The 12,865-nt window shown below is 42.6% G+C and overlaps 1 protein-coding gene across 4 annotated transcripts in view; it reads right to left on the bottom strand.

The window, feature by feature from the left end:
- ADAMTS20 (ADAM metallopeptidase with thrombospondin type 1 motif 20) overlaps positions 1 to 10,196 on the bottom strand; it is a 102,036-nt gene extending 91,840 nt beyond the window's left edge. For 3 of the 4 annotated variants that reach the window (XM_065843681.2, XM_071802976.1, XM_071802982.1), the window contains exons 1-2: positions 10,012 to 10,196; positions 9,352 to 9,698 (exon numbers count right to left, since the gene is read on the bottom strand). In XM_065843681.2, the coding sequence (XP_065699753.2) occupies positions 9,352 to 9,698; positions 10,012 to 10,102 (438 nt within the window). In that variant the 5' untranslated portion in view covers positions 10,103 to 10,196. Of the gene's footprint in view, positions 1 to 9,351; positions 9,699 to 10,011 lie in introns of those variants that run through there. The other variant, XM_065843701.2, reaches the window with a different exon arrangement.
- Between the last annotated feature and the right edge of the window lie 2,669 nt (positions 10,197 to 12,865).

Genomic DNA, 12,865 nt, shown 5'->3' with positions numbered 1-12,865 from the left:
CTTGGATTTAAAATACTCTGGATGAGTTAGATACTTTATATTAAAGCAAGGCTCAATGGATCAACATAGCTACTCACTATATATGGTACAACTTAGTGGTTTAAAGTGGCTTAAAACTGTATAGTCTTAATCAATGTATTTGCTCTACTCCAAAAGTAGTAGAAATAAACACTGCAAAATTTATGGTTAAAGTATGTACCATGCCCATATACAAATCACATCCTTGTGTATAATGGCAACTTCATAAAACACATGGAAAACATAAGGGATATATAGCAGGTTTCAGAAATGTGGAATTAATCTTGATATATCCAACAGCAAAACTGGAAAAGTTTCATAAAAATGCTAAAAGAACAACTAAAGTACTGGAAAACATGAGTCTAAACTGGCAGACTCCTTCCTAGATAAGCTCCACTTCTGTACTTGAGTATTTTTCATGCCCTCATGGTATGGTTTCTTCACTCAAATGCAAAAACCTGCAAGTAGTTTACAGCAAGAGCACTTTAATAGTCGAAGTAAATTACAAAATCCCTTCCTTTTATATCATTCACTTCCTTCCCTTCTTCCCCCTTGTATTAATTCAAAGCTTTTCTGAATCATGTGAGAAGCCCTTCACCCTTTTCTTCCTGCTCCACTGTTACAATGTTTTCTAGTGAAAGATTTGGCACAGCTTAATTAGTTCATTGAAGAAAAAACTATGAGAGGTTATCTGATAATGGCATACTTCCAATATCTAGGATATTCCTACTAGTAGCTAATTCAGCTAGAAACACAACAAGAGGTAGTTGTTGCAAACTAATGTATTAATTATATTATGTTAGCTTAGTTTTAAGAAAACTAATAAAATAATACATCAGCTAAGCAACAGGGAAGAAATATCTAGCAATGAAAAAGTGTTTTCTGGTGGAATACCTTTTTAGAAGTGACTGAATGCAACACCACATTTGAAGTTCTTAGAGAAATAGAATAAAATGCTAAAAGCTTATTGTAGGAGAAAAATCTTGCATTGTAAGTTTAACTATGATCCAACTACATCTCCTTACAAATTCTATGATGTTATGATTTCATGAGCAGATAGTAACCACACCCTGAGCACACTTAATCACATCTTGAACAGAACTGAGGAGTCAACCACCTACACTCAAAAGTACCCTGGTCTGGAAAGGCAGCTAATCACTGTTTAAATACAATTACATACTTCTGGATTGGAATTTAAATTCCATGTAAACTCCTAAAAGGTATTTTAGTGACTTTCACCCAGAAACACACACACACACACAAAAGTATGTCCATTTTGCATGACGTGTAGAGAAAAGAATATCCTTGCAGGAAGAGTAAATCCTGGCTTTAAGTACCCTGTATGCTTATTCTAGGCAAGAAAGTGTGGCAGAAGCCTGGTAAAAATGGTATTCCAGGAGTTTCTAAATACTATTTGTAACAACAGACTAGCTAAATAGCATAGAACTTGAGAGAATGTTACAACAACAATCTCAAAGACAGTTGGAAAGAGCAGAGATCATGGTAATTAACAAAATTCATTGAAGTAGAAGAGTGGGGTGATCTATTAATTTTTACCTTCATATACAATTCACATTGAACATGCTAGACAAGTCAAACGTTAGGCATAACATCTGTTGTCATAGATATATACATAGAGATTTCATTATGGAAAAGCAGCTACTCTTTAACACCTGTTGAAGCCAGTTAAATGAAATGTATATGTACATGAAGGGGTTTTTTTGTTTGTTTGGGTTTTTCTTTGGGGGGGGGGGTTTAGCTTTGATATTTGTTTTTTAGGGGTTTTGTTTAACAAATAATTATGAAGCCAAGTGCTCCCACAGAAAACAGAGTTAGGGGATCCATACTCTTAATATTGGAGGAAACTCCATCATATAATCTTGTCTGTCTCAGTAAATGTCAAGCAAATGTACATTTGCAACTTAATTCTGTTTAAAGAGAAGTTCCTAGCTTTGATATTTTTAAGTACATGCAGAAACAGCTTTTTTTCTCTCACTAGGAGATTAATAGCTCCAAAAAGTCCTTTCAACCTCATACGTACTATCAGTCAGTTATTACTTAAGTACATACAACGTATGGCTAGATTTTCACCTGTTTTAGTCAACCACAGAGTAAGTTACTTTGAGTACTTTTGTCAGCACGTATATACCCAGAATGTATGCCCCATGCCCAGTCTCTGACTTCACTATGATAATCTTGCCATTTTCTACATGGAAGTACATCTGAAACAGAATGACAACTGAGATTATTTCAGATACAATATCTCATGTGGGAAGCCAATCTACTCCCCAGGAGTACAATGTTTCCTGAGATCCATGACAGCTGTTGACTGCCACCTGGAGCTGGAAGCATTAATTTAAGATCCATGCCCTCCCCCTGCCCTGCCCCCATCCCCCCGAAAAAACAAACAAACAAACAAAACACACCAACCACCACACACACATACAAAAAAAAAAAAAAAAAACCACACAAACAACCAACCACACACCACCACAACCACAAAAAAACAACAACTGTAGTGAGACAGCAAAGAGTTGCATTTTGAGCCCTCTCCCCTCCCTTGGCATTCCTGTCACTTATGTTTATGCACAGTATCTTCTCAGTACTTCCTGGCAGTTTCATGAACACATGCATATTTTTATATGCAAGTAAGTAAATTCAACCTCCTGTGGCTGCCCACAGCTCTCCAACAAATTCACCTAGATTCACCTGTGTTACATAAACACAAAATGCTGAGAGATTGTGGATCTCCTATAAAGGCAGCAGTTAAGAACAGGTTGCAACCATCAGAACAATTTATCTGACAAACAGAGTGTGCTCAGGCAAGTGCTAAGGAAGAAGGCTACAGACAGAGTGTGGGCAAAAGGCAGGCAAAGGCTGGCTGAGCACCCTTGGCATAAAACATTGAACAGACTGGGACACACCTACATAGAAGACAACTCATGCAGAATTGCTGGTGAAAAGGTAGAGACATACTCAGATCCTACTGCTTCCAACAGACCCTGGAGAGGGTCCAGCATAGGGCAACAAAGATGATAAAGGGAGTGGAGCACCTCCCTTATGAAGAAAGGCTGAGGGAGCTGGGTCTCTTTAGTTTGGAGGAGACTGAGGGGTGACCTTATTAATATTTATAAATATATAAAGGGTGAGTGCCACGAGGATGGAGCCAGGCTCTTCTCGGTGGCAAACAATGATAGGACAAGGGGTAATGCGATCAAGCTGGAACAAAGGAGGTTTCGCTTACATTTGAGAAGAAACTTCTTCTCAGTGAGGGTGACAGAACACTGGAACAGGTTGCCCAGGGGGGTTGTGGAGTCTCCTTCCCTGGAGACATTCAAAACCCACCTGGACATGTTCCTGTGCCACCTCACCTAGGTGTTCCTGCTCCAGCAGGGGGATTGGACTAGATGATCTTTCGAGGTCCCTTCCAATCCCAAACATACTGTGATACTGTGATTTTCTGTGACAGACAATCAGGTGCACAATTCACAACCTCATGAGTTTTCTCAGTTTACAACTGCAGTTACTACCTGTATTTGCTGATCTGTGCTGGTCCATGTGTAGAAGTATAGCATCTGTGGAAATATTTTCAGGAAAAGCAGAGACGTAAAGAGCTCAGGGAAAATGTCACATAGATGTTTCAGTTTTTCTTGTAACAGCTGCAGTGGGAATGTAAGCTATAATATCTTACTATTTTATAACAAATACTGTAATGAATAGAGATTTTGCCAAGGCAGGCAGGCAGAAATTGATTCTGGGATACAGGATCATCAAGTAAATTCAAGTGTTATGATCCACTCTCAGATGTATGTGAAAAAGATATCTAGTGTCTACAATGCTAAAAAGAGATGACATAGCAATAGTAAAAGATCTGTACCATTCACCCTGTGACCAGCAGAGCAAGACCAGGAAGACTTCAGGCAACTGCAGTCATTAAAATAGACTGTCAATGAAAAATGCTAGATCAAGTGTCACAGAAGTGAAAATACATTAAAATTGGTCCTGCTTCTGAGAATACATAAGGGAAAAGCTAACAGAAAAACAAACCAAAGTAAATGAAATAAAAAATTTAAATGAAGTGAAGTCAAGAGCAAAAGAATAATCAGAGAAGAAAGCAGGAAAAATCAGATGAAAAATTCAAAAAGAAGAAATGTTTAGTTATAAAAGCAACCAAAAAAAGAACATTTTCCTCTTATATTTTCTAGGTCAATCCTTGTATTTGAAACTATTTTGTGCTAGTGAGCGACAGAAGAAATGTACAGGGTGACAACGGAAGCACTGTCATTTTTGATTGTTGTCTTGCAGAGATTCAGGGATGGAGATTCGCCTTGTATACCTAAATGACAACTGATAGTGGAAGCCACCACATCAGCCAGGCAGCAGCAATAAGACTTAGTTTATCCGAACAAGAATTGGTTGTCTTGTGTTGACATTTTAATGTGACTTTTTCCCAGCTTATGATAGAATCTCTACATTAAGACAAAAATCTATAAAAACGAGTATGTCACTTAAGGATGCTCATGGGTTTATAAATGCGACCTGAATGTTGAAAACTACTCTGCCTTCCAGATTTAGGAGGTAATTTTTTTGAAGTGACAGCCCATATGTCAAAGCATTAAGTTATGTTAAGGTAAGCATTTCTTCCAGTTACAAGTGTTATACTACATTGCTTTCCAAAGAAAGCTTTAACTCATTAAAATTATTAGTACTAAGCAGCATAAAACTGGGGAGGAAATATCCAGCATCGATTATCTGCACTAGATCTCCACAAGAAACTGGATGCTGGCTATGCTAACACTAGCTTCTAGCAAGTTTGGGGTTTTGATTTGGGTTTTGTTTCGTGTTTTTTTTTTTTTTTTTTCTTTTGTTATAGTTGTGTTTGGTTTTAGTTGTTGTTTTGTTGGTTTGGGTTTTTGTCTGTGTGCGTGGTTTTGTTTCGTTTGTATGTTTGGGGTTTTTTTTGTCAAAAAATTAAATATTACATTTCATTAAAATAAATTCTAAGGCTGCCTACTTCTGAAAAGGAACCACTGCACTCATCCATAGTAGCAGACAGAATTGTTTTCAAGATCTCAGAAAGGTGATCTGCTGACCCGTATTAGTAAAAAATAAACACAACCTCTTCTATTGAAGAAATTCTGAAGATCCACATTTACGTTCATATTCCTGCCATGCTCCAGACAAAAGTTCATATGCAGTAAATGACTGTTGCCAAGGGGTTTCCTTGAGCTCCCAGGGAAGGAATTTGTCACACAGACTTTGTTACATTCTGGAAGCTACATTAGAACAAAGCAGTCCTGCCTTCCTAGACTGAGGAAAGCTGATAGCAAATGCATGCAAGAAGAGATTCACATATACTTTCCTACTCTAACTTTTGCCAGTTAGTAAGCATGTGAAAACTGCTCTATACACCACAGACTGTACCTCCAAAGAGATGTATGTTTCCTCCTTTCTTACCTTTCCCTCTCTCACAGTAGAGTCACATAAAACACCTTTGGCACTTAAACATTCTCCCAGCTCAAAAAACCTGATTTTAACTATCCTCAGCATCAGTCAACACATTCCTGAGCTCTACAGAAAAATACCAAGCTTCTCAAAGGACTAAAACTGGTTTTATAGCATTCATTCAGGATTAAAACAAATAAAAAATAAAGTTCCTTTCTTCAGACAGGGGTCTGCTAGGAACTGAAGGATTGTTCTAGTTATAAATGGTGATAGCTCCCTCATTTTAAAATACTTCATTCACTGGTATTTTCTTGTATTTGTCAATAAACTTGTAAACCATCTGCTCTTGAAAGTTAAATTATTTTTTTTATTTTTTTACCTCTTTGATTTTCATGTCTGGATAATATTTGAGAGGTGTCTTTAGTCTACATGCATCCAGGGACACCCGCAGCGAAACTTGTTTACCATGTTTGTGGGAAGCTGTAACTGACCAATGAAAAAAAAAAATATATATATGTATAACTCAGGAAAATAAAGTGAAATAAAGTGTGAAATTTCAAAAATTACTCTAAAGAGGCAATAAATATGCCTGTATGCGATCAGATGTTCAACTAAGCACTCAGGCCATCACTCCAAATGACCTTCTGCCTTTGACAGCATCCCAAACTTCCCTAATTACATACTCCCTCCTTGCAATTACAACATACTCCCCACTGACCTTCTAACCTCCCTTTGCCATTTGCATCCCTGAACCCAGGGCACACTCTGAAATGTAAGACAACAAAACCGCATACAGCATGTCAGGAGCCATTAAGCAATGCTCCATGGGTACTCTGGGTTGTACATGTTCTTGGCACACTCAGAAAAAGGCTTAACTGAGGGCAAAAAGGAAAAGCAGAGCTCAGAGAATGAAAAAAAAAAAAAAAAAAAAAAGAACGAACTTGGAAACCAGGAGGGAAGCTGTGAACGCAAACAGTGCAGAGTTTGAGGATAGATGCCTACAGGATAAAGTGAACTTAAGTACCTGGTTTAACTTTAGATCACACAGGCACACCTTCAGAGCAAGTCTCAAATTCCATTGCTAAATTTCCTGTACTTTTTAATCTAAGTTCACAGCCTTTTTTCCTCCCTAACTTTAACAGCACTGGTCTACAGCAATTGCCTTACATATGCAAAGCTGGAAGATAAAGTTATACCTAACGGTTCAAAGCAATCTCTTATTTTAATTTCCATATACTGAGGTGAAGTTCAGCACTGAAGAAAATGGATCCTACTAGGAGAAGGGATTTTACTTAAATATAATAACAGGACTACCAAGCCACTGGTCTAGTTTCTACTGTCTCACAATAAATAGTATCTTCCCTCAGCAGCATCCCCACTTAAATCTCCGCATATATTCATGAAGTATGGTACTGTTCAATGAAAAGCAATAACTGATTAACTTACTTTTGCAGGTACATTTGTTGAATGCACAAATCTATGAAATTTTTAAAACCTTGAGGGGAAAAAAAAAAAAAAAAAAAATCTCTTTACTAACTTTTGAGGGTAGTCCCGCCTGGGACTGGGGAATCCATTCAGGGAGGACGAGATTTCACAGCAAAATTCCACCTGGCCTCTATCTCCCTCCTTTCACATAAATTCTTCTCTCCACTCCAAAAAAGTTCTCTCCCCTGGCAGTCACATGAAAAGTGTAATATCTACTTTGAATCCATTAGGATGAGGAAGAATATTAGGCTGAAGGCTCCAAGTCAGACTGGAGCATACTCTGTGCAGATACAGGCTACCAGCTGGTTATGACTGTCTGTTCATCCCCACACAATCCCTCCCTGAGGAACTATAGGCACGTTCCACAAGAAGTGCACCAGCACCCAAGCCAGGCTCTGCTTCCTCTTCTGGAAACCTCAATAGGCCCATTAGTGAGGGGAAAATAGCCACAGTGCTCGTTATGCTGTGTACCTTCTTCCTAGGCAGAGGGTGGAATGAGTAGATAAAGATGATCCTGAGAGCACCAGGACAGCAAGGCCTTTGCTGGTGCGTCACCCTAGGCACTCTGTCAGCCAGGAAATGACTGAGGACACGAAATCCAGCTGGAAACTGCAGTGAAATTTCACAAGGCTCATCTAGAAGAGGCAAAGGCTCAGTTTAAAGGCACTCAAGGATTTCTGAGTGGAAGATGCAGACTGTAGTGTACCAGCCAAATAGGAAAAAAGACAAAATAATTGAGACATTCAAACTATTACAGAGAAGAAGAGGGTCTTGTGCTGAAGAGTTCAAGAACTGCTAAATAATAGGTAGTTGAGACAACTCTTAAATGCAGTAGGTAGATGTTTTTGAGAAAAGTTATTTGCAGTGCATGTGGTCCCTTCAAGTAATGAAAAGTGATGGTTTGATGGGACAGAATTAATGCAGGCAACAAAAGTTACAAGAAGATAAAGTTTTAAAGTTTCTTATATTTATTCCATATCAAGTATGACACTATTCTCAGTGCCATGGTATAGGAGCATCTACTAGAACACGAAACATCATCCAAAAACCCAGATATTTCTAACTCCTCCTTCCTCTGTGAGTTAGGAGTGGAACATATCAGGGGGGTTGGTGTAGGTTTCAACTGGGTTTTATACAACGCAGATAAGAACCAATGACAGTTGTTTGTAAAGCAAGATATATAGGCACAGCTTTGATGAAAACAGAATTACTTCTGCAATAATTTCCAAGGACTAGCCCAAGCCAACAGGCCTCAACCCGAAGACAAGGTGGCATATATCCACATATCAAAGAATAAGCACTAGACAGAGATGTCTCTCTCAAGTAAGTTACCTCTGATCCCCTTTTCCATCATGTGTATCCCCTTCCTTTAAAACGCATTACACCCTTCTGCATGCATCCAGCCAACTCTATTCTATTTTCTACAGGCTACTATCAAGAGACTACAACATGAAGCTGGATTTTTTCAGTTCCCAAAAATAAAAGCCTTGCACCTTTACTTTCCTGGGTGACTGCAAAAAACATGGAACAAGCCCAACTTAAATTCACAGTATTATTTAAAACATCATATTTTTGTAGTGTGCATGTCACACATACTTGTCCTCAGCAATTCAATAAACAGTGACATGGTACATCAGTAGGCATCAGTCTTCTTGTTTCTAGGCACAAAACTATAAAATTTAGCAACACAGTACAACTATTTTGATAGACAGTTGTGCAATAGTGTTTCGTCATTATCAGTTCAGAAAACATAAGGAATGTTATCAAGGGATAACTGAAGAGTGTGTATCAATGGAGTTTTGATTTGTTTGCTCAATTCTGTTCTTAAGAAGCATTTTACAGACACACTTGCCATTGAAGTTAGTAGGAAGCTTCCCATTCACTTTTAACAGAAATGTGACTAGAGAGCACTGCTGTACATCTATTAGAACATGACACACCCCTACAGCATTGGAGGAAGCAGAGGAACAAAAACATGAACACCAGTTCTTCTTTCATCATCTCAAGTATCATTGTTCCTCACTCATAACCACACAATATCTATAAAGTTACAAACACATAACTGATGCCAACTAACAGCATCATTTTACCAAAACAATAGCTTACTGTGTTTCTGAGGCATGTTTTTTTCCTCTGTTGTAACGCTCTTGGTGACAGTAGTTACATCAACCAATTCTATTACAGCCCAGCAATAGATCCTTTGAAAGCAGCATTTGTATACCCCGCCAAAAAAGTATCATAATGACTGCAAACTGCCAGATGCCAAGACATTTCATGGCCAGCTACTTGGAATGATGCCTGAGAAATCTCAGCTCAGCTCTGCAGCAAAGGCATCCAACTACATTTCTTTCAGGGAGGAGAAGAACATGAATGGAGACAGAAGGCAGTAACCAATATGCTTACCAAGCCACCACAGATGCTGAAGACAGCCATGTGAGTCTCCTGGGCATTGACATGCCCACGGTAGAAACAGTGGCGCAGATCAGGGGAGGGCTGCTTCTGCAGGGCCCCTGCGTGCACCACGGTGTATTGGGCAGCAATGAAGCCTGCATCGGCACTCAGGTTGAGCTGGAAGACCTGTCCGTATGCACTGAGCTGGTAATGCGTTCGGAAAGCAGTGGGTTCCAATGGTGACTCCAAGCTCCTTTTCCTCCTGCTGAAGTGATGTGTGGGGGGGAAAACTTCTCCGAATTCATTCAGTCGGACAGGTGTGATAATTTCATAGGAGGAGAGCTGCTTCACAAAGGTCTCTGCAACAGAAAGCAAGAGACCCAGCCTGACGCAGCAGCACAGAAGCTGCTTCACCCGCACCCACACGGCTCCGGACACGACACCCGCTGAACTCGCCGGGGCTGCGAGGACGGGCGGGGCAGCGGACCCGCCGAGCGCCCCGCGACCCCGTCCCGCGCGGCAGCCGTTGGGCTCCAGAACGGCCGCGCCCCCCAACGGACGCCCCGCTGCTCCCCCCGCGGCCAGGGGAGCGGCAGTGCCACCCAGGGCAGGGCGCCCACCGCACGGGCGGGACCCGCTGGGCAGCCGCCGCCTTTGTTGCCGCTTGTTTACCTTGTCCCGGGTGGAAGCGGACTCCGCACGACTCGGTGACAAGCAGGGAGATGGGGCACAGCAAACCCGCCAGCCACCGCGCCACCCGCATGGCTCGCTCCGCGGCGGGCGTGCCCTCAGCGCCCCCGGGCCGCTGCCTCAGCGGCCGCCGGCCGCCCGGGCCGAGCCCGCACCGTGCGGCTCCTCCATGCTCCCCGCGCCCCTCCGCGCTGCCCCCGCGCTCCCCTCACACCCGCTGCCGCAGGAAGCCGCCCCGCGATCGCACTCTCCCTCCTCCCAGCCCTTCGCCTCCGCTCCCCCAGCCCGCTCGCCGCCGCCGGGGTGGGCGAGGGCGGCCCTTCCCGTCCCTTCCTCCGCCTCCCTTGCCCCTGCCCCCGCCGCCGGCGGAGAGGCGAGGCGATGCCCGGCTGCCTTCAGGCGGGGGCCATCCCCGGCCCCGCACTTCAAAGCGGCCCCGGCCCTGGCCCCGGCCCGCCCCCGGGGCAGGAGCTGACCAATGGCGGGGGCAGCCCCCGCGCGCGGCCGCCCCGTGGCACCTCCCCTTCACGCGCCACCCGCGCGGGCCGGGCCCTCAGCGCCCCCGGGGCGGGCAGGGGTGGCCCGAGGGAGCTCGGCGCCCTGTCGCGCCGCCTGTCACCCCGCTCCCCGCGTCGCCTGATGCAGCTGGCATTGCACCCCAAGAGATGTGTCATTTAAAGAAAAAAAAAAGGAAGCCTGGCAGTGCCGCATTTAGCCTGAGAAGGGCAAAGGCAGCGCTGTGAAGTTCGGGGGTGTCCCCGCAGCGTCGCCCACAGACCCTGCTGATCGCCTTCCTCTGCACATCAGCTCCGCGTGGAGACGTTTCCACACGCAGCTTCGAAGGATATAAACTAGAATACAGGAGGTTCCATTTAAATTTGAGAAGAAACTTCTCAGTGAGGGTGACAGAGCACTGGAACTGGCTGCCCAGGGGGGTTGTGGAGTCTCCTTCTCTGGAGACATTCAAACCCGCCTGGACACATTCCTGTGTAACCTCATCTAGGTGTTCCTCCTCTGGCAGAGGGATTGGACTAGATGATCTTTCGAGGTCACTTCCAATCCCTAACATTCTGTGATGCTGTGGTTCTGTGAAGGAGATCTTAAAGGAGAGTCTCACACCATGGTGTTGACAGACCGGACTTGTTTTCTTTAAACACTGGATCCCCAGCTCAGGTTGTTCTGTCTGGGCAAAGTCTTCATAAAACTGCTTGTACAAGCATTCAGGAAGTCCTGCATCCCTTACAGGGAGCCTGTGGATTATCAGCCTTGCTGAAAAGAGGTTGTTAGGAGGCTTTACTCTGGCAATCACTGCATGAGTACAATGGTTCTTGCTCAGGAAAAGCAGGCAGTCCTGGGATTCATGTTAATGAAATGTAATTTGTAATTGTTTGGTCCTCAAATCTACTTTTCATGGCAGTGATTGAACCCTCGTCTGGGAGGCAGGGGTAGGAATCTATGCTTGAACTAAAAAATCCCCAAGCCGGAGAATACATTTAGCTGATGACTAATCACTGTTAAAGATGAGAGAATCATTTTCAGTTTCATCCGGCTATGTGGAAATATCTACAATGCAAATGCCTATGGTGAGCCAGGTTTCTAAGCTGGGTGGGGGTCTATTCAACACAGACAGTGAGATCTGTCTGTTCAGCCATCAACGCTCTACAGAAAACATGCAATGTGCATACAACTTTTCTTCAAATATGCCTTTTCTTTCCTCTTTATTAAGTGCTTTGTCTTGATGTTTGCTTGTTTGCTTCAACAAAAAGTCAGATACAGGGTTTTAACAGAGCCGTGTGTAAGCTTGGCAAATACTGTGTTCAGTGCATTTGTTCATCAGTGCGCTGGTGGCCAAGATACCGTGAACAACTTCAGAAGTGATAACCTCCTTATTGTGTCGCCAGAGGTTCAGTGCACAGGTGGAACTGAGCTCATCTAGCCTGTTCCCCTGTTTTTACTGGGGTACAAGAGGAGTCAACAATTACTCTGCCAAAGGCAAAATGGCATAAAAAATGTTTGTTGAGCTTCAAGTGCCTTATATGTCCTAAGGTTTTTTTGTGGTCTGACTCACCTTTCTTTTAGGAATCTTGTAAGGTAGAAATGGAGCTGGAGGACATGCTTTCTTGTCCTGAAATGAGGGAATGACCTGATCAGGCTTTGAATGAAGGTGAGTAGTACTGGAAGAACCTTCAGCAGTGAAGTCAGATTTCTTCTCTCAGAGTCCAGGACTGTAGAAGGGATGTCTGGATTGTTCCAAAGTGTATTGGTATATTTTTCCAGCATAATCTTGAGAATATTGAGTCTTGTTGGGAAGACTGAGTTGTCTTTTTGAATACTCTGAAGATAGCAGCTCTCAGATGCATATTAAACTGCTCTAGCTGTTTTGGTCACTGATAAACACTGCCATGTGACAAGAAACGAATATGTGAAATCTGAAGACTTCTGCAAAGTAAGAACAAACAGAAATCTATGTCTCCAAATACCATGCATATCAAAGTAGTCCAGCAACAAAGCAAGACTTCCAAAATATTTCTTTTAAACCGCTAACACTTGAGAAGACTGATTATGAGCATTGGGTGGTGAGAAAGAGTAGGAGATGGATGGAAAGAGCTCCATCCTCACCATCACATGAAGATACAAGGCTTATTTTAGTACACTGAGATGTTTTGTTGCAGAAAGCTAACACATAGGGTGCTCACATAGTAGTAGAACAAAGTTTAAAACTGAGTGCTTTGATTTTACTGTATTGTAAAAAGCAAGAATAATAGGAAAAAGTTAAATTCAGAGGAGTAATTGTTGCACATGCTTTTGCACATCTCCAGCAAATGAGAATTTGCCA

This window comes from Patagioenas fasciata, chromosome 1 (genome assembly GCF_037038585.1).
Source record: "Patagioenas fasciata isolate bPatFas1 chromosome 1, bPatFas1.hap1, whole genome shotgun sequence".
Lineage (NCBI taxonomy): Eukaryota > Metazoa > Chordata > Aves > Columbiformes > Columbidae > Patagioenas > Patagioenas fasciata.
The sequence above is the reverse complement of the archived record's forward strand: the minus strand, read 5'-3'. Positions and strand labels throughout refer to the sequence as shown.